Source organism: Festucalex cinctus, chromosome 7 (genome assembly GCF_051991245.1).
Source record: "Festucalex cinctus isolate MCC-2025b chromosome 7, RoL_Fcin_1.0, whole genome shotgun sequence".
Classification (NCBI taxonomy): domain Eukaryota; kingdom Metazoa; phylum Chordata; class Actinopteri; order Syngnathiformes; family Syngnathidae; genus Festucalex; species Festucalex cinctus.
Genome location: NC_135417.1, coordinates 37,091 through 59,492, shown reverse-complemented (window position 1 = coordinate 59,492; position 22,402 = coordinate 37,091). Strand labels below are relative to the sequence as shown.

The 22,402-nt window shown below is 40.7% G+C and overlaps 2 protein-coding genes across 2 annotated transcripts in view; one reads left to right on the top strand and one right to left on the bottom strand.

The window, feature by feature from the left end:
• The window catches only part of LOC144022325 (protein PTHB1-like), a 93,285-nt gene that overhangs the window by 47,221 nt on the left and 23,662 nt on the right, over window positions 1–22,402 (bottom strand). The window contains exons 12-13 of the mRNA XM_077527034.1: window positions 5,303–5,485; window positions 921–1,170 (exon numbers count right to left, since the gene is read on the bottom strand). Coding sequence (XP_077383160.1) covers window positions 921–1,170; window positions 5,303–5,485 — 433 coding nt within the window. The remainder of the gene's footprint in view (window positions 1–920; window positions 1,171–5,302; window positions 5,486–22,402) is intronic.
• On the top strand, window positions 19,147–21,816 carry LOC144022327 (uncharacterized). The gene is made up of 3 exons (XM_077527036.1): window positions 19,147–19,716; window positions 19,787–19,909; window positions 19,989–21,816. The coding sequence occupies exons 1-3, from the start codon at window positions 19,276–19,278 to the stop codon at window positions 21,501–21,503; spliced, it is 2,079 nt and encodes a 692-aa protein (XP_077383162.1). The 5' UTR covers window positions 19,147–19,275; the 3' UTR covers window positions 21,504–21,816.

The following is a 22,402-nucleotide window of genomic DNA, read 5'->3' as shown; positions in this document are numbered from 1 at the left end:
ACAGCGGCTGTTTGTGTGTATGTGTGATAGACCACTGGCGACCTGACCGGAGGCGGCAAGGAAACACAAACGTAAACACACGCACACACACGAGCACAGGCAAACACTGACTTAATAAACTGACTTGTGGTTTAATATGATAATTACTAGCACGGCTTCACACCCAGCCTCTAAAGTTTTATAGGGCTCTCACAGACCTGATGTCACACACCACGGAGGAAACGAGGGAGCAAGGGGAAGAAGAAGAGATGTATGGAGGGGAAGGAAGAGCGAAGGACAGAAGCAGAAGGAGGGACGCGGGGGCGCTGGGGAAAGCTGCTCGGGGGAAGAAGATAGGGTGGAAGGCAGCAAGGGAAGGAAAGAAAAGGGAAAGGTGTGAAGGAAGGAAGGAAGGAGCAAGGAAAGAAGAAGGAAGGACAGAAGGAAGGAAAGAAGGAAGGAATTAAGGAAGAAAGGAAGGAAGGAAGGAAGGAAGGAAGGAAGAAAGAAAGGAAGGATGGAAGGAAGGACAGAAGGAAGGAATGAAGGAAGGAGGAAGGAAAGAAGAAGGAAGGACGGGAGGAAGGAAGGAAGGAAGAAGGACAGAAGGAAGGAAGGAAGAAGGAAGGAAGGAAGGAAGGAAAGAAGGAAGGACAGAAGGAATGAAGGAAGGAATGAATGAAGGAAGGAAGGAAAGAAGAACAGGAGGGAAGGAAGGAAGGAAGGAAGGAAGGAAGGAAGGAAGGAAGGGGGAAGGAAGGAAGAAGGAAGGAATGAAGGAGGAACGAAGGAAGGAGGGAAAGAAGGAAGGAAGGAAGGAAGGAAGGAAGGAAGGAAGGAAGGAAGGAAGGAAGGAAGGAAGGAGCCAATGGAGCAAGCAAAGGAGTGAAGGACAAGACATTAAACATTAAACCCTCATGTGGACCTGATGCGAGACTCACCGGGGGCCACCAAGTTCTGAACCTGGGCGGGCACCTGGACGTTGGCCTCGGAGGCCAGCGTGAGACGTCCCCCTTTGGCCAGGCGCTCGCACAGCAGCGTGATGTGCTTCTTGAGGCGGGCCGTGTCTCGGGGCAGGCCCAGCTCCGGCCCCCCGGCCTGGGCCAGCGTGGTGGCCTGGTCCTTGGGGCTGCGAGACAGACACGTCCTCAGCAGGTGAGACACGGCCGCGTCGCAGCTCTCCTCCCAGCCCTGAGGGGGAGACGCAAGGGTCATTTTATTTTGAAATTCATTGGGTTAAAATAAGCATTCCAACAACTTTCTTTAGCTTTACTATGAGACAAGCCAAAAAGTACATTTACGCGAATGCTGTCTTGCGCAACAACATTGCAGAAATTCTTTTCATGCATACAGTACAACAATAACCTCACAGGGACATCTTACCGAGGCTCCATTGATTATATTTAATATTCCGAGATCCTAAAGTGAGATCATTACGTTTTGCATTAAAAAACGAGCTCCAGCAAGCAATCAAGCGTAGTGATGAGGAAGATAAATGAATAGTAATCACGTCTCACAAAACCCACCGGGCCAGAGTCAACAGTGCAACAAGTGAAGACGTCTTAAATGTGATCCAGCTGAGCTACAAAAAAATTCTAGAAATGTTTAAAAAAAAAAAAAAATGAACACAGCTGCAAGGAACTTTTTCTGCATCCATAAAGTTGATGGAGCACTCACACAACACGCGCAATTATTCATACTTGTTTAATACAGACAAGTAAGTATGTGAGGAGGGGGAAAGATGAAATGATATTGGGATGGATGGAGAAGACAGAAATATGTCTCTTACTGGAGATATCTTAATTTTCTTTCTTTCACTCCAAGATCCAGTAAAGAGAATACACATGTGAGAATTGTTGTAAACTCTGCTTATCCTTTGTAGCAGTTGTTTGAAGGTTTATAATTACTGTAATGTTAGCTCATTTCGTTAGCATGTTATTTTATCTATTAGCATTAAGCTAGCAGACACTTGTTGGATCAAATTACATGGTTTGGTTGACCATTTGTTGTTTAAATATAACTGTTGGGTAGATACCCTGCATTTCCAAATATGGTCGAAGTTTACATTTTTTACACTAAGTGGTACTATTGATTCGTCCCCACTTCATGTTATTTTTTTCCCCACATTACTGACTAATTGAGAGTGTGGAAAACAGTTTGAGAACAAATACAGTATATTAATTGCCTTGAATGCTCAACTGTTTTACACCTTTTTAACTATTCCTCACGTGACACTTTGTCATCTCCAGATTGCAACATTTGGATCTTTTTTTTTCAGACAATTACATAACAAGTGAGAGATGCAGTCAGGTCCATAAATCTCATCTTTTTGGCTCTAAACACCACCTCAACGTATTTGAAATGAAATAAATAACTGACGCTCACTATTTAAGGGTCCAAATGTAATGCGACAAATTAATCATAAATTTCTATAACGTTTTAATACCTTGTTGTAAATCGTTTGCAATCAACTACAGACTGAAGTCTGGAACGCATAGATGTCGCCAGATGCTTCTTTGCCTTAAAAAAGGAGTCATTGTCCATCTACACTGTGAAGCGCCGTCCGATGATTTCTGAAGCATCTGACTGAATATGAGCAGATAATATTGCTCAAAACACTTCTGAAATTATCCTTCAGCTTTTGTCAGTCACATTATCAATAAATACAAGGGAACCATGAAGTTCCACTATGGGTCATACGTGACATGCCCACCTGGCTAATTGTTCAATTATTTTTGGTCCCTTAACCCATTTGCTTCCAAAAACGTATAAATAGGTTCTATTTTAAATATAATCAGTGTCCAAAGACGTATTTATACGTTTGTTTTTTATGCTAGAGCATAAAAAAGGCTTTGATGCAGCCTCTGAACTGAAGAGAACAGTTAAAGCAATGGTAGTTATTACAAAAACGGCCAGCAGGTGGCAGCAGAGTATGAGATCAACCAGGGCCATGTTGAAACGAGCTGTTTTCCACACTGTTTGAAACAGATTTGTGAATAATGATGAAACTTCTAATGCTCATTGCTGCAAAATGGAAACAGATAGGAATGTTTACTATTTTTCCTGTTGAAAGAAGAGACTAATCTTTCTTTTTGAAGGTGCCATGTTTTTATCGCAATATTCTGTGGGCCTTGCAAAAATCAGTCAAAATCCAGCCAGGAGCGAAGGGGGTTGCATCAGGGAAAATGGCTGGGAGTGAATCAGTTAAAAAGTGTGACATAACATGTTACTTCTTTCATTTCAAATTCATAGTCGTGATGCTTCGAGCCAAAAAGAAATAGAAGATACAGTGAATTCTACACTGTGACAAACTGACTGTGATCCCGATGTATCCTCACGGGATGGTGAGGAGATGCAGCGCAGTGTAGCTTGTTCTCACACGGTCGTGACTGCACCTCGACTCCTCTGATGATTTTCCCAGACCAGACAGATCAGGATGTTATGTCGTCTGTCTGGAGCGTTCTGCTTCTCGTTGGGATCGCGCCCAGGTGCTGTGCTGGGTCGGGCTCGAACAGCCAGGATTTTTTAGTTTTTTTTAAGTCTGACTTTTTCAATTTATCAAGTAAATGACAACATGAATTCTGTATATCCTCCCACAAATGAATGTTTAAGATTGATAGAAACCTCTGGAGGAACTGAAAAAACTACTTAAAAACAAAACAAAACAAAAAAAAACACTGTACTTTGTTGCATCTCTACGACGGTGTATTAGGGCCACGTATAAGTATTTTTTTTTAGAGGGCGGGGTCAATATTCCTTGCAAATTTGTCATTTTATAAAGTCTTAAATTTGCGACTTTATAAAGTGGCAGATTTGCGAGAAAAAAACCCCTCAGAAACGTACGAGAAATACAAGTAGCGTACTACTACGCTAATTTGTTAAAATATATATTTACTTGTACATTTATGTTTCCAGAATTATTATGTACACGTTCATACCTTTTGGTATTTTTTTTTTTGTACAAGCATCTAAGTTGATGTGTCGAATCTGCTGCTCTCTGTCATTACCTTGCATTTACCTAAAGTATGCTAGCATCTGATTGGTTAGTGTTAATCTGCTGATAAGAGGTCAGGAAGTGTTGTCGCTCTAGCTGCGGTGTATGATGAGTAAAGTTTAAATTTAAGAATGCCTTTTCATTTTATAAACAATGTCCCATTAACCACCAACGAATCCTCACATGATTAGACTATAGCTACACTATGGGTATTTCTCGTAAGTTTCTGATTTTTTTCCCCACAAATTTGTAGGGATGTAATGATAAGCGCAATATCGCGATATTAAACCTGCCACAATATCGTCGTCGTCATGTTCACAATATTTAAATGCAACACATCTGTTAAAAAAAAGTCAGGTTGATTTGCATTTGTGCAGTTCTAGCACCCTCTGATGGCCAGTTTTTTTAGTGCAATTTAATTTTCATTAGGGATGTTTTGGCCCTTTTATGTTTAAAATCTACACTAATTGTCAGATGAAGGGGAACGTAATATGCCTGTGAACCGAGTCAATATGTGGAGTACATTAACAACAACAACAACAACACAATAATAATAATAATAATAATAATAATAATAATAATAACAATAATAATAATAATAATAATAACATTGCTGTTTTGTGCAAAAGCACAATATTGTACTCTTTTTTTCTTTTCTTTTTTTTTAGTATGAGCCCATTTTTTTATTTTTTTTTATTTTTTTTACAATAAATACTGTGGCCTTATTTAAATATCGCCAACCTCCCCACAATATCGTGATAATTATCGTATCGTGAGCTTCATATCGTGATGATATCATATGGTGACGTTTGGATATAGTTACATCCCTACAAATTTGCCACTTTACTAACTTGCAAATTTACGAGTTTTTTTCTCGCAAATTTGCCACTTTATAAAGTAGCAAATTTGTGAATTTTTTTTATCGGAATATTGCCCCCGCCATCAAAATATATCTATTTTTAATACGCCGTCGTACATCTCCCCTCTGGTAATATCTACTTCTTCAGAATCACCATCAGATCGCATAATGTTGCCTTCTTCTTCTTCTCGAGTGTGTAACATCAGCTTCTTGTCTGTCATCATTTTGTCTTCTTGACCTTGCTCTCAACTCGCTCTGCTTCTTCTTTCAACTCTCTTGTTCTTCCCTCTCGGGCACTGTGTGTGTGCGTGGTCATTAGAGGCTTGATGACCTGTCATTAGGACTCATTAGGGGCCTATCTGCATGGCGGCAGGTGGGGGGTGGGGGGTGAGTGGGGGGTTGGGGGGCCAGAGGGGAGTCCTGTGAGTCTGTCCGAGAAAATGAGAATGTATATATGTGTGTGTGTGTACCAATTGCGGCGTGTCGTGCAGAATCGGCACCATGGTGGCCTCCAAGATGTTGGTCTGCTCAGGTGTGAGGCCCTGCCCCAGCGACAGCAGCAACACCAGCAGCTGCGTGGAGCTCCTCAGGCGCACGAAGGCCTCCTCCAGTTGACACACGTTCTCCTCCGCCGCCTCCGCCAGAGACATCACCTGGACGGTCACAGCAACAGTCACTACTACTAGCTGTAAAATAGATTTCAAAATTCTGCTACTGGTCTATAAATCACTGAATGGTTTGGGTACTGAAGAAATGTTGATTGAATACAAACCCAGCGGGGCTCTGAGATCTACAGACTTGAGCCAACTAGTGGAACCCAGAGATCGAAGTAAACGTGGTGAAGCTGCATTTTGCTGTTAAGCCGCACCAAGTGTAAATGCTTCTAAATCCAGGTTAAAAACTTGGCTTTTTTTTTTTCGACATACCTTTGATTAACTCGTTCACTCCCAGCTATTTTCACCGAAGCAACTCCCTTCACTCCTGGCAAGGCCCACATAATATTGTATTCTATTGCTATAACAACATGGAACCTACCAACAGAAAGATTATTCTCTTCTTTCATCAGGAAGAAAAAGTATATTTCCATTTGTTTCCGTTTTGCAGCAAACATTAGAATATAGCTAAGTTTCATTATTATTCACAAATCTGCTTAGAATTGTGGGCAAACAGCTTGTTTTCATGTCCTTGGTTGATTCTATTATACTATTCTGCTGCCACCTGCTGGTCGTTTTTGTCATTACTACCATTTTTTCACCTGTTCTCTGTAGTTGAGAGGCTGCATCAAAGTCTTCTGTATGCTCTAGCATAAAAACAAACAAACGTATAAATACGTCTTTGGGATACATAATACATTTAAAATAAAACGTATTTATATGTTATAGGGAGGAAATGAGTTAAGGTCTTTTAAACCTTTTTTAATCATTTTTTCCTTTTCTTTTAAACTTCCTTAGGCTCAACATTTTTAAAATTTCCCGTCAGTTTTAACATTGTCAATGTATGTTCTTTTAGTATATTATGTAACCTATTTTTGTTTTCTCTTCTTGAATGTTGTTACTTGCTGTGTTTGTTGATGCTTTAGGTGTTCTCTTTCCTTGTGTAATTGAAATGTGCTATACAAATAAACTTGCTTTGCCTTACTTCATCACTATAGGGATTTATTTATAATGTGGACATCAATAGTTTGGGAAATTGTGAGGGGAAGAGTGCATTTGCTTTAGGGGGTTACAAAAAATGACGTACCGAGTCAGATTTAGCCCCCAGGTCTTGCATTTGACACGTGACCTAAGCCATACTAAATGACCCAGAAATTCTATATTGTCACCGTCCTATTACTTTTGTGCACATGGTATATTTTGCCACCCATTCGCTGTCACTCCCCCAAGCCGCATGGCAAACTGTTCCATACGTCATCTGCCACTGAGGTGAGAAGCTCAGATGGAAACTTCTCAAAGCAAAACAAGTCCAAGGATAAAGTCCAAGGATCAACATGAAAACACGTCCCCCCGCACCCCCACCCCACTCCTCCTTCCTCTCTTCCGAGGACTCTGGTGGTCAGAGGCTGACACATGAGCCAGACTGTGGACAGCCACTTCCTTACTAGCCACTCGCCAATGTAGAGGTCGGGAGATGACAAGGCCGGAGTCTCAAATAGATCTTTTATCTTCTCTTTCCATGAGCAGAGTAGGATGAGTGAACGTTCATTGTTCCACGTGAATGCAGCTCTGCTTATCCATTTTTTTTTTTTTACTATCCATCCATCCATCCATTCATCCTTATACCTATCAACATTTTTCAGGAGGCATTAAGTAGAACTACATTTTTAACTCAAGTCAACTTTACTTTTGACTCAAATGTGATGGCTGAGCTGTGTTTGGCGACGAAGAATGATCGCCTTCTTAGCGTAGCGTTCAGCTAAACAAGCACTTAAGAGCCGGGCCCCTGTGTCGCGTCTTTGCGGTGACCTCGAAAACCAGCGAACGCCGCCTTTGAGACCAACATTTAAAAGGTGCAACTTAAGACCTCGCGCGAGTTGAACTGTGAACCTCAGCCACGGTCCGTTCTGAACAACGTGATCGAGTGATGACGGGACGATAAGGACGACAAGCGAGGACACGCCCGAGGCTTAGGAGAAAGCAGATCCTGGACTAATGGACCACACTGACTTGACAAATGGATTGAGGAGATTTGTCAAGAACACCCAGATGGGGAAACATCAAACCACTACAACAGGACACCTGGACTTAAGTGTTTGGACACAAATATGGTGGGAAAAAACTGTCCTTAATACTGATTGATGGACAGACAGATGGCCAGATACTTGATTCATCCTATGAGAGACATTAGATGTCTATATGGAAAGATGTTTTGAGCATTAATTTGATATCCTTGATGCCCAGTTTAGGGTCTTTTTGTCCTCACCAGTTAAATAATTCAGTGCTCAAACTCAGTAATGGGTTTCTTGAATCAATCAGATTCAAATTTATCCTCACAGGTATCAGTATTTTTTCATCCTCTGATTGGATGTCAGAGCAACACTAACCTTGCTCTCGCAAGATGAATTCTCGCGGTATTTGAGTTCACAAACTCCAGAGAATACCATCCTGTACCGCTCCCGCAGATAACTTATTGCACTTTAAGACAATTCGGACCGTTATAAGTTCATATTTACAATCATTAAATTAGAATTAGGAATATTTTCATCTCATTGATGATGTCAATGTTTGTGTAACACTTAACTGATTATAACACGTGTTATTTTCATCCATCCATCCATTTTCTTGACCACTTATTCCTCACAAGGGTCGCGGGGGGTGCTGGAGCCTATCTCAGCTGGCTCTGGGCAGTAGGCGGGGGACACCCTGGACTGGTTGCCAACCAATCGCAGGGCACACAGAGACGAACAACCATCCACACTCACACGCACACCTAGGGACAATTCGGAGCACCCAATTAACCTGCCATGCATGTCTTTGGAATGTGGGAGGAGACCGGAGTACCCAGAGAAGACCCACGCGGGCACGGGGAGAACATGCAAACTCCACCCAGGAAGGCCGAAGCCTGGACTCGACGTGCTATTTTCAGTAATAAACTAAATCATTTGACCAGTTACTGCCGCAAAATTGACTTTGGAACTTAATATTTGTGGAGATTTTATCATGTCCTTGACATTTAAGTGAATCGAACCGGATCGGGAAAAATCGAAATTGAAATTAGACTCGCTACCCAAGCCTAGTATTAATGGTATATATATATATATATATATATATATATATATATATATATATATATATATATATATATATATATTATGATTCTGGATTGGGTCGGGTAGTCCCCACTGTAGGCCCATGCACCATATGCATGGCCCGCCACTGGCGAAATTCAAGTCAGTGTCAAGTCCCGGGAAAAAAAGGAAAAAAAAAAAAAAAAAAAAGCTGAAGTCAGCAAGTCCGAGAAGCCGCAACCTGCAAGACGTTGAATTCCTTCAGTCCTCATGTAACATTTTGACCATACACAGTATCTTAAATTCAACCCCACTCAAGGGCGTGCACACGCACGCACGAGCGGACCACCCTCCCCCGAGACGTGTCTGAAGTGTGTGTGTATTGATAAAAGGCTGAGGGTCCAGTGAAGGGCTCCATTGTCGGTAGCGGCTCGCTTCCACGAATACACTGATTGATGCCAGCTGAGTGGACACAAAGACACTTTTAGTTTGCACGTACACACGCTGACCAGTCATTTCGGAGTAGGAATGTGTCGTGTTTGCTAACAATAGCACACACAAACGTCAACAAACACACATGGATGGTCAACAATGCAGAAGCTGGACATAGACACACACAGACCAGTCACATGACTCAGTGTGTTATCATTGGGGTCGATGGACACACGATGTGGGCTTCATGCTGCATTCAAAGAAGGCGGGAAGTCGGATTATCGCACTTGGATTGTCGCAGTTCCAACCTCAAAGTGTTGGAGGCGAATGTAAACAACTTGTTTGTTGTTCTGGTTAACACAGTCATTCCAAATCACGTTTTGTAACGTGAACCGATTTCAACTAACTAAATTCAAGTAACAATACATTAGCGCATTAGTACCTTTAATGACACAATGTTTTATTTTTATTTTTTTTAATTTTTTTTTTAATGACCGCCCTTACTTGTAAAGCCTGTACTGGGAGAATTGCAGTCGCAACGCAGCTAATACGTCAAAATTTAGCGGTAATAAATGTACTAATAATAATGCATATATTTGTGGAGACTAAGTTGTATTTTCCAGTTTTAAAAATGTGCAGAATTTCACGAGTTACATCATGTTAAAGATTAGATCGCTCTTAATATGAAAAGACAAATGCACTGAGCTGCCACCGACGTCTTACAATTGCAATTATGCCATCTAGTGGCAGAAAAATGAGCTCAACACAAATCAATATCACACTCATTTTTTTACAGTACAGTATGTATTTTTAATTTTAACAAAATTTTATGAAGCATTATGCAATTACTGCATCAATGACAAAAAGGTGCATCCATATTTCGATTAGTTTAACATTTTTTCCACTTTTGTACACTTTTGAGTATGAAAACTTAGAAAAAAAGTTATTCTACATTTTATTGTACATTTAGAACAGACAGAAAATTTGCGATTAATCGTGAGTTAACTATATAAGTCACGCGATTAATTACGATTAAAAATGTCAATCGCCTGACATCCATAATAAAAATATAAATAATTATTGGTTTAAGTCTAACATCTCACTTTACTTTCCATGCTTTAGTGAACGCTGATTGTGGAGTTACAAATGCTTAGCTCTGTAGCTATCATTTCTTGACTTGTGAATTGCACTTACACTGCATCATGAACTACAAGAAAGGCCAAGCATTACACAAGACATTCAAGTAACCTGCTTCAAACAGTCTGCTATTGACGACTGATGTTGTTTCAGTCTCAGATGGAAGTTTTAATCAAAGTCGATGTCATGTGAAACACGTGTGTCTACAGAGGGTTTCCTTCTCTTAATTCAAGAACAAATTAGCATCGCCATTTAACAAAAGCTGGGATTGCACAAGCCATTTCCTCGGATAGAATTACACGCACAGACTGAGTCTGTACGCACATACACGCACACAATAATGTTCTTCTTCCACTAACACCAGAAGAAGACATTTCCTCAATAATGAAGATGATTAAAAACATGTGCTGAGAGGTCTTGAACTCGTCTACTAACTTGATGGATAAAAATAGCTACAACATGGATGCCGTGGTATGATGTCACTCGTGGGCCACTACATTAACTAAAGATTTTTTTTTTTTTTTTTTTTTTTTACACTAACACTGTAATATATTACCTGAGAAGAAGAGAAAAGATAAGAAGACTCATGAGCTTATTATTATTATTATTATTATTTATTTTTATTTTATTATTATATTATTATTGTTAATATTATTAATAATAGTTTATTAATATTTTATATAATAGATATTTTTGTTATATTATGTATTTATATTATATTATTATTTATTGATATTAATTTATTGTGTTGTTTTATTTTTATTTAGTATTTAATATTATTATTATTATTATTATTTTGTTTATTTATTTAGATTTTATATAATAGATATTTATGTTATATTATGTATTTATATTATATTGTTTTTTATTATTTATTTATATTAATTTATTGTATTATTATTTTATTTTTATCTACTATTCATTTATATTTATTATTATTATTATTATTATTATTATTATTATTATTATTACTACTACTACTATTATTTTATGATTAGTTTTAGCATAAATTATCGTGGATTTATTAGCTGAGCAATATATCGACAATCGTGGTATCGTCATATCGTGAGATAATAATTATCGTGAGCCTTGTATCGCATATCGTATCGTATCGTGAGGTAGCCCACCCCTAATTAAAATACAATATATAAATATTTAGAAAATCACTGGCAGGTGTACCTAATATTACGGCCTGCGCATGTACGGCAAACAGGTGCACACACAAACACACGGGCACGCGCACGCAAAATGTAGAAGACGGTGTGGATGTAAACAGGCGTCAGACGTGGAGACAGTGCGATGATGCGATCACAACTGCGATAGGTGGCCAGACAGTAACCACTATTGTCGCTGCTCAAAACCAGCATGCACACATACAATAGCGATAAGAGACGTCTGTCTACACGTCTGCTGATAGCATCGCGGCCAGCGAGGACGAGGGAAGGAGAGAGAAGAGACGAGAAGACCACTGCAGATACCACGGCTAGTTATTCCAACAGAGAAATTAAATAATGAAAAAAAAAAAAGTATGTTACTGTCTACAAAACTGGAGTGATATGAGTGAATGAATGAGTTATGCGGAGGAGATAGGGTGACAGGGGGAGTGCAGAGATTGATGGTGGGGTCCCGGAGGTATCGAACACACGACCTTTCATCGCGGAGCAAAGCTCTTTGTGTGGCGACCGTGTGAACACGCGTGTAAGAAAAACTCCAAAGTGAACCCACCACGGCAGTGAAAACATTGAAGTTGCCTCCTTTGGCGGCTCATCAATCACGGCTTGACAAAAGGACACTTTTAACACTTTTGGTGACTTTTTGTTGACTTTTGTGGACTTAACCTCGTCTGGATCCACTTTGAGGAAAAACATCACTGTTTTTGCTGCATCATTCTCCGTCTGGGAAGAGTGACCAATCACTTTTGCTCTGTAAATACACACTTGACTGAGGCCTTCATGGGAAATGCCAAGGAAAGTAAGTGTTAGCTATGTTAGCTTAGCATATTAGCATTAGGGGTGTGAATTGCCTAGTATTTGTCGATTCGATCCGTATCACGATTCACAGGGCAAGATTCGATTGGATGCCGAATAATCCCGATACGAATCTGTTAAGTCGATTATTGCCATTTTTAGAAAGTACTAATCGGTAAACTTGTACATGTACACTGTAAGATTTGCATGATAATGTGCATTTAACAAACAGGTTGCAATCTGATTCATGTTTGAACAGCATTAAAATAAAAATATTAAGGGTTAATGTTCCATTAATATAAGTGTGAACCCTAACACTAAGTAAGACTTTTTGTTGAATATTTCCATCAAAAATTGATGTTTAAATATTGATTCGGCCGCATATTGAATCGATACGAGAATTGCGTGCTGCAATATCACGATATATTGGCGAATTGATTTTTCTTCACACCCCTAATTAGCATATTAGCACATTTTATATTAGGGGTGTCAGGCGATTATTTATTTATTTTTTTAATCATAATTAATCACACAACTTCACCAGTTAACACATGATTAATCACAAATTTGATCTGTTCTAAATGTATATCAAAATGTTTAATAAAATTTTTTTCCCAAGTTTTCATACTCTTGTTCACATAAAAGTGAAGAAATCTGTTTAATAGAAATATGGCTGCATCTTTTAGTCATTGATACAGTAATTTCATAATACTTCATAAAATTGTGTTAAAATTAAAAATATGTACTGTAGTGTAAAAGACGAGTGTGTTATTGATTTGTGTTGAGGTCATTTTTCTGCCACTAGATGGCATATTTGCATTTGTAAGACGATGACAGCTCAATGCATATACTTGTCATATTAAGAGATATCTAATCTTTAACATGAAGTAACTTGCGAAATTCTGCACATTTTCAAAAATTATAAAATACAACTTGACCCCAGTCTCCACAAATATATGTATCAATATTATGTTACATTTATTACTGCTAAATTATGACATGGACGTGTCTTCTGCATTGCGACTGGAATCCCCCCAGTCAAGGCTTTCCAAGTAAGGGGCGGTCATTAATCGCACATTTAAAAAAAAAATGTGGCATTAAAGGAACTTAAAATGAACTCAAAATTAACACACTAATTTTGACACCCCTACTTTATATACATCCATTGGTGCACTGGGTGGTCCCAAGGACTCAGAGGCCCCTGACCGAGCAGGGGACTAAATTACAGAGCGTGACCCACCGCAGTGACACCCAACCTGGGATTAACATCCAGCCCGGCTCCCAGGGTGCCGGCAGCCTCAGGCTGCAGGGGGCTGACCTCCACAGGTTCCGAGGTGATCTCACACACACACCGAGGCCCACCCAGACGTGAAATAATGAGAGGGTTGGGTGGGAGTGGACCTCTGGGTGGAGAATTTGGCACTCAAGTCCAAAGTGTGTCTTCATGTATACGTGAGGCTAGAAATTCACAGTTGTCTACCATTAATTGCTTTTTAAAAAATAAATATTTTGTATTAATATTTTAACTATTTTATGGACACTTTTATAATATTTTCATAAATTGTTATTTTAGCATTATTTTAACAAGCTTAATACTTGTGACCTGTTCAAGATTTGAAAAAAAAATTACGTTTTTTTCTTTTTTTTTTTTTTTAGTTTTTTTTTAATAATGATTTTTTAAAAATAAATTATTCAATATTTCTTTTATGTTATGACTATAAGTCACAAAAAATCTAATTCAATTATGTATAAATATTTTTTATTAGTTTGTATTATTTTAAGTATTGCGTGGATGCAAACAAATATTTAATTAAATAACTAACATTTTTCTATGACTTGTGAATATTTTTTTTTATTAATGTATTATTATAAGGGTATAACAATTGTTCCAAAATATTAAAATAGTTTCACTTTGTTTGAAAACTATGAATTTATTATATTATAATTTTAGAATTATTATTCAAATATATTTTATCTATTTTATGGACAGCCATTATTAACATTACGCTCATAAATTATTTAACTACAGTATTTTGCAAAACAAAAAAAGTTTGCTTGAAAATATTCTAGGATTAGTAGTAGTAGTAGTAGTACATTTTTGAAAAAAACATTTTAATTTAATTCAACAAAATTATGGTAACGAAAAAAAAGTTTCCCCAAAAATAACTATCTGATGTTCCTCTACTATTTTTATTATTACATTTTGTGGATTATTAAAAAATAAATAATAAGTTCCCCAAAATTATATAATTAAGTTAATTTTTTTACAAGAACAAATATTTAAATTACTTTATAGACCCCACCCAAAACACAAACAACAAAAATTGTAATAATTAAAAAGCGTTGGATACATTTGTTCCATCAAATGCTGCACTATCAAAGTGCGCGTGTGGAAACATCTGGATGCATGTAATGCAAGGCTTGCATAGGAGGTTACAGCAGGTCAAATGAATGAAATGAAACACACGCATACACGCACACACGTGCATACACACACACCTCATAAAGCAGTCTGCTACAGCTGTGTGGACGTGTGGATGGGGTGAAAGTTCAAACACATATGCTGACAGCACATACTCGCCCCGAAGTGAACACCCTTAAGTCTCACGCGCGCGCTCACACATGCACATAAGCTCAGCTCATGAGAGTGTTAAGAGAATGTGATGTGACGAAACCCAAAGGCCTGTTTCAGCAAAGCAGCAATGTGTGTGTATGCATGCTGTTCCACACTTAAATTAACACAATGCAGAAAGTGCTTTTTGATTATCACAAATTTGATTACATTGCCAGAAATCGACGTAATCTGAGAGCGAGAGGTCAGAGGAAGCAGACAAGGAAATGTAGACAAGGAAGCAAACATGAGCAAATGTGACAAGGAAGATGAAAGCAGGAAGTGGAAATGAAGAAGTGAAGACGAACAAGTGGAGACCAGGAAACGGAGACCATAGAGGAGAGAGCGAAGACAAGGAAATGACGATGAGAAGACAAGGAAGCAGAAAAAAAGGTCATTGGAATGAGGATGCGTGGACAACGAAGTGCAGGCTGGGCAGTGATGACGAGCAAAAGACGACGTGACAACAAGGATGAAAAGACGAGGATGTGGAGATGAGGACATGAAAAGACAAAAAAGTGGAGACGAGGATGTAGAAACAAGGAAGTTTAAAGGCTCAGTCAACCTAAAACATTTCTTGACAATAATATGTTATATGTGACCTCACTAGTCTAAACATGACATTCTGATTAATATTACATTTGTGGAATATGAGTTATGAAGTAAAATCCAGCCATTTTTATCCATCTCAGGGGACGGCCATTTTTCCAGTTGCCGTCGACTGAAGATGACATCGCAGTTGCTCAGAGCTCAGGTAACGACCAATCACAGCTCACCGCACAACTGTGATGTCATTTTTACTAGACAGTAAGTGGCAAAATGGCCGCCTTCTGATACTGATAAAAACTGCTAGATTTTGCTGCTTAACTCATATTCCACTAACGCAATATTAACCAGAATACCATATTTAGACTAGTGGGGCTGCATGGCAAGAATTTTTGGGAAAGTTGACTTCCTCTTTAAGAAAAATAAAGTTGGGACGAGGAATTAAAGATAAGGAAGTAGTGACAAAGTGGAGAAAACAAAATGAAAATGAGGAAGTGTAGCCAAAAGAGACGAGGAAATAAAGTATGGCCAAGAAAGTGGAGACGAGGAGGTAGAGATGGGAAGTGAAGACATGGAAGTAAAGATAAGGAAGTAAACAAGGAAGTGAAGACAAAAACAGTAATGAGAAGAAGTAGCGATGAGAAAGTGAGGACAAGGAAGTGATGACTATAAAGTTTAGACGAGGAAGTGACGACAAGGAGGTGGAGGTCGAGAACAGGTTGTGGTGACCAGAGGCTAGACAAGGAAGTGGAGATAAGAAAGTGAAGATTGAAAAGTGGATACAAGTAAGTTCAGCTTATGTATTATATTTCCTACGGGAGATTTTCAAGGAAGTTAACTACATCCTGTCTGCCAGGAAGATTATTCTGTTTTCTTTTCTCTTCATATGTGCTTTACACTGCCTGCGTGTGTGCGCGTGTGTTTAGTCTAAAGCCATATTTAGTCTCTAGTTCTAAAAGGAGGCCTATAATCACACAGAACCTCTCTCTCTCTCTACTCATTACACACTCACTCACACACTCATACACAAGCCTGTCATTAAAAGTTCACACTAACCTCCTAGGCTGCACGCGTATCGAGTGTGTGTACGTGGACACGCACATGCAAAATTACAAGAGATCAAATCAAAGCTAATAATGCTAAAAGGATGCTACCGGGCTAAAGCTATCAAAAGGCCAGTTGACAAGACATGAATATATCAATCAGTCACACAAACATACGCACAAAATTGCAAGCGACCGAATCAAAGCTAATAATGCTAACAGGATGCTAACCAAGCTAAAGCTATCGAAAGGCCACTTGACAAGACATGAATATATACTAATCAGTCACGCAAACATACTCACAAAATTGCTAGAGACCAAATCAAAGCTAGTAATGTTAATAAGATGCTAACCAGGCCAAAGCTATCGAAAGGCCAGTTGACAAGACATTAATATACCAATCAGTCACACAAACATACGCACAAAACTGCTAGCGACCAAATCAAAGCTAATAATGCTAACAGGATGCTAACCAAGCTAAAGCTATCGAAAGGCCAGTTGACAAGACATGAATATATCAATCAGTCACACAAACATACGCACAAAACTGCTAGCGACCAAATCAAAGCTAATAATGCTAACAGGATGCTAACCAAGCTAAAGCTATCGAAAGGCCAGTTGACAAGACATGAATATATACCAATCAGTAACACAAACATATAGACAAAATTGCTAGAGACCAAATCAACGCTAATAATGATAAGACGCTAACCAGGCTAAAACTATCGAAAGGCCCGTTGACAAGATAATGAATATATACTAATCAGTCACACAAACATACGCACAAAATTGCTAGAAACCAAATCAACGCTAATAATGATAAGACGCTAACCAGGCTAAAGCTATCGAAAGGCCCGTTGACAAGATAATGAATATATACTAATCAGTCACACAAACATACGCACAAAATTGCTAGAGACCAAAACAATGCTAACAATGCTAACGGGATGCTAACCATCGCAATCGCACAATGAACATGGACAGCCAATCGTGGTCACACACAAAGACACACACTTGGAGGCCGCGTATGCCTGCGTGTGCGCGCTCGTGTGTTTGCTTTGCACTGAATGGTCTCATTGAAGAGAGTGAACGCTACAAGAGAGCACGGGGGGGTTGGGGACTCCGGGAATTTACTGCTACAAGATAAATATCCTCATCTCGGCGTCGCCAGGCTGCCGCACGCACGTACACGCGCAAACCATAAAATCAGTGCGTAATCTTACAAGTCAGCCATTGTTTGTCACGCGGAAGTGAAGCGCACACAACGTGCAGAGGCAGACATGTTGACTTTGGGCAGAGCAACACACACACACGACATGCACACATACGCTGACACATATGAAGACCGACCATACGTATAACAGTTTTAATGGGGGGAAAAAAAAAAAATCTAGTTACAACTTTTTCCTCTCAATATTGCGATTTAAAATGTGACACCCCCCCCCCCCACAAGGTTCCCATGAACTTTTTAACAAACACACGCAATAGTTTGCATTACAATAAACAAGAAAATAATTATACATACATTTGATGTCTTAGGCTTACACCAAAATAAAGGCCAATGAATCATTTATTCATTAACTGTGAATGAATTAATAAAAAAGGAGTATATTTATATACTTGATCATAATATTACCAACCAAGTGGTGTAAATTCAGGCCAGTATGTCAGATGCAAACAATGCAAACAAATCTGTGTTTTAACTAGGACTATGTATCGATTCTAATTTCCTCAATCGATTAAATTTCGAAGTTCAGTTCGATTCGATGTTGACTTTTTCCAATTTGATTCAATTCACTTCTCTTCAGTCCAATACTGATTGATTATGGAACATCAATTCTTCTTAAATATCAAAGATTCCAAAATAAATTTTGCAGAGGTAACTGTTAAATGTTGGTTTACTAATGAAAGTAACAGTGTTAAGTGTTTCACAAACACTGCCATCAGCAAAGCTGAAATGAAAATATTTGCATGCATATTTGTAATTCAATAAGCATAAATTAAAAAGATTCTGAATCGTCTTAAAGTAAAATAAGTCAGGTCTTTCATAAATGTAAGAAAATACTTTTAAATCCATGTGAACATTAAATATCAAGAAAACAATAAGATACTACATGTTTGGCCTTTAAATTTCTATTTTCTTATGAATGTATAGGAAAAAGGGTGGCACGGTGGTTGGTTAGCACGTCCGCCTCCCAGTTCTGAGGACTCCGGTTCGAGTCCAGTCTCCGGCCTTCCTGGGTGCAGTTTGCATATTCTCCCCGTACCTGCGTGGGTCTTCTCCGGGTAGTCCGGTCTCCTCCCGCGTTCCAAAGACGTGCATGGCAGGTTGAACACTCTGAATTGTCCCTAGGTGTGTTTGTCTGTGTGCCCTGCGATTGGCTGGCAACCAGTTCAGGGTGTCCCCTGCCTACTGCCCAGAGCTGGCTGGGATAGGCGCCAGCAAACCCCAAGACCCTTGTGAAGAATAAGAGGTCAAGAAAATGGATGGATGGATGGATGGATTTATGGTTTTATGAATCAATATCAGGCTCGAAAAGGATAATCATTCGATATTATTTGATTTTTTAAACCCCTAGTTTTAACCACTTCAACAATGTGTTCAATCTTAATATACATTTACATGTGAAAGAGACACCCCTTAGAAGCTACTTAAAGCACAAAATGAAATGCTTATTTGGAACCTCGATGTACCTACTGACCGAAATGAAGCATCCCCCTCCCCCTAAACTGCAGCCTTTGATTTTAAAATTGCATTCTACAACATTGCAACGACCATTTGAATTCAATTCGGTTATTATGTACTGCTACTTTAGCATCCAGGAAATCTATCTATGCTTCTAGACGCTGACAAAGACGGTGATGGATTTCTCTTCAAAGGTGCATCCCATGACCTTACAAAGCATCAGCCTATATCGTCCACATCACAGAGCCTTCCTCCTTTCCTCGACACGATGAGGCGTCATCACCCCCAAATGTGACGATGTCGCAGAGAGTGACGCCGCCTCATCACAAAAACACCAAAATACACATCGCCACGATGTTTGGCCGTCGACCCTTTGCGGGGAAAGAGAGTACTAAGGAGCCGAGGGCGGGTGAGCCCAAGGAGGAGGACAACATTGCATCCTACCTCAAGTTTCTGGAAGGCAACTACCGAAAGATGCTGATTGAGAGCTTGCAGCTGTACACCATGTGGGCCGGTGGGAATACGCAGGCTGAGCTGTGCAGGAGCAACCTGGAGATGGAGCACTTCAAGGTGGATCTGCGCACCATCAACATGGAGCTGGAGAACGTCCGGTTGGAGCTGTGCAATACCAACCGTGAGCTGGATGAAATCAAGGCCTACAAGGACGACCTGGCCGAGAAGGAGGCCAGCAGATGGCTTGAGAAGGAGGAGTTTCTCCTGGGCCCGGAGACCCTTGTGGTGCGTATATGTACAACTTTGTTTTTACAACTTAAGTAGTCAACCCGAAGTTTTTACACCTCCTTTTTAGTACCTGGCTGGAAGAGGGACTCTGGCGGAGGATAAGGAGGTGAGGAACAAAGATAAGGAGGCAGTAGAGAAGAAGAATGGTAAAGAGTGTGACAAGATGCAGGAGGAGCCGGAGACCAGTCTCGTGCGTAAACAAATGCAACATTTTTGTTTTTTGTTTTTACATGTTATGCAATCAACACGTTTTGACGCCTTCTACTTAGGACCGGGCTGGAGGATGGTCTGTGGCAGTGGAGAAGGAGGTGCAGAAGAAAGAGCAAGAGGTGGCGGTGGAAGAGGAGGATGGCAAAGAGTGTGATGCGAAGAAGGACAAAGAGGAGGAGAAAGCTTGGAGGGAGGAGGATAAAAACAGGGGGGATAACAACCCGAAGGATGAGGAGGAGGAGGAGAAATGCAACGAAAGGGAGCAGGAGAAGGAGCTCAAGGACCAGGGGGAGAAAAATCTGAATGAGGCCAAGGAGGAGGGGGCGACGGAGGCAGACGGCAACCGGACGGAGGAGGATGAAAAGAAGGAGGATGTGAACGGGAAGGAGGAGGAGGTGAACGACAACAGAAAGGAAAATGAGGAGGACATGAAAAAAGAAACCAACCGTGACCAGAGGGAGCAGAAGTTGAGGGAAAAGGATGTGAAAGAGAGGGAAAATAAGGAGAACCAGGAGGAGAAAGAGACCAACAATGACCAGAAGGAGCATAAAGAAATGGAAATGGAGAAGACTGAAAATGACCCAAAGGAGCAAATAGAGAGTGAGAAGGAGGTGAAAGAAAAGAAAAATGAGGAAAACAAGGAACCGCAAGAGAGGGAAATAGCGACCTGTAGTTACCGACAGGAGGAGAAGGAGGTGAATGAGCCCACAGAGGAGAGTGGTGGCCTGAAGTATTTAGAGGAGAAGGAGGACAGGGAGCAGAAGGAGATGGTAGAAGTGGTTCAAAAGGATGTAAAAAAGCTGACTCAAAGCAGCTGGAAGGAGGAGGCAGGACCCAGTTGGAAGGAGGACAAAAAGGAGAGGATGAGGAATGAATGGGACTGGAGATACAAGGAGAAAAACGAGGCCAAACTGGAGGAGGAGTGGAAGGAGAGGATGACCAAAACGAAGGGTGAGTGGCTAGAGAGAGCGCGCAACGAGGAAGAAAGGAGGAAGGAGAAGGACCGGCAGGAGAGGGAGAAGAGGAAGGAAGAGATGAAGAAGGTAAGGGAGAGGAAGGAGAATGCCGAGTGGAAGGAGAGGGAGGCGCGGGAGAGGGAGAAGAGGAGGGAGAGGGAGAAACTCAAGGCCGAGTGGAGGGTGAAGGAGATGAAGGAGGAGGAGAGGAGGAAGGAGAGGGAGAAGCGGAAAGAGGAGTGGTGGGACAGCGAGGAGGAGGCCAATGAGCGGAGGGAGGAGGAGAAGAGGGAGCGCGAGAGGCGGGATAAGGAGGAGTGGAAGGAGAAAGAGAAGCTGAGAGCCGAGTGGAAGGAGCACGAGAGGAGGGAGGAGGAGAAGAAGAAAATCAAGAAGAAGGAGAGGGAGAGGAAGCTGAAGGCAGAGTGGGAGGAGATGGAGAAGCGCAACAAGGAGAAGCGGAAGGAGACGAAGAGGAAGGAGGAGAGGACGGTGCGAGAGAACAAGAGGGAGGAGGAGAGGAGGAGGGAAGCAGAAGGAGGAGACGAGGTGAAGAGGACGTCCTTCTTTGGGAGGGTCCTTGATCTCATCTGCTGTGGCATGAGAGAACAAGCCTGAAGCTCCGCCTCCTCAAAGTCTATATAGGACCTCCCTTTGCTCAAAATCAGGAGGGTTCTTGTCATGGCGCTTCAAAACCAAGCCCCCAAATTCAGGCACGTCGTCAAAAAACTGCTGGAGTCTGGTCCTGGCACGGAACGACCATTCCTCAACAATCAACAAGAAGAGTTGCCTCATCTTGGCACAGAACAGCAGTTTGTCAACGGAAAATTCCGCCATCTTCGATCCCACCTTTTCACTTTTGCTGCGGTCTGAATCGTCAAGTAGTAGTGAGTCAGCCATTTTGGGGATGAATAAAGTATCAATCCATCCATTTTGTACTATTAGTTGAATGTGTTGTGAAACAATAGCCTAAATCACTTCCATTGAGAGCCAGTTTTTGTGGAAAGCACATATCGGAGGTTTATCAGTGATTTTTTGGTTTCATTATTTTTCTTTGTCCCCCTATGGATTTCAATGGTGGCGGCACGGTGGTCGAGTGGTTAGCACGTCCACCTCCCAGTACTGAGGACTCGGGTTCGAGTCCAGGCTCCGGCCTTCCTGGTGGAGTTTGCATGTTCTCCCCGTGCCCGCGTGGGTCTTCTCCGGGTACTCCGGTCTCCTCCCACATTCCAAAGAAATGTGTGGCAGGTTAATTGGGTGCTCCGAATTCTCCCTAGGTGCTTGTGAGTGTGGATGGTTGTACGTCTCTGTGTGCCCTGCGATTGGCTGGCAACCAGTTCAGGGTGTACCCCGCCTACTGCCCAAAGCCAGCTGAGATAGGCTCCAGCACCTCCCGCGACCCTTGTGAGGATAAGTGGTCAAGAAAATGGATGGATTTCAATGGGACTGATTTTTGCTATCCGCCGCAAATGGCAAACATCCACTATTAAGAAATAAACAGATTGTGTAAGTATAAT

Bases quoted from the DNA above. Each gene is read 5' to 3' on its own strand.
- LOC144022327 (XM_077527036.1), top strand. From the start codon at position 19,276: ATGTCGCAGAGAGTGACGCCGCCTCATCACAAAAACACCAAAATACAC. The intron at 19,717-19,786 runs GTGCGTATATGT...CCTCCTTTTTAG, and splicing joins TGGGCCCGGAGACCCTTGTG to TACCTGGCTGGAAGAGGGAC. The intron at 19,910-19,988 runs GTGCGTAAACAA...CCTTCTACTTAG, and splicing joins AGGAGCCGGAGACCAGTCTC to GACCGGGCTGGAGGATGGTC.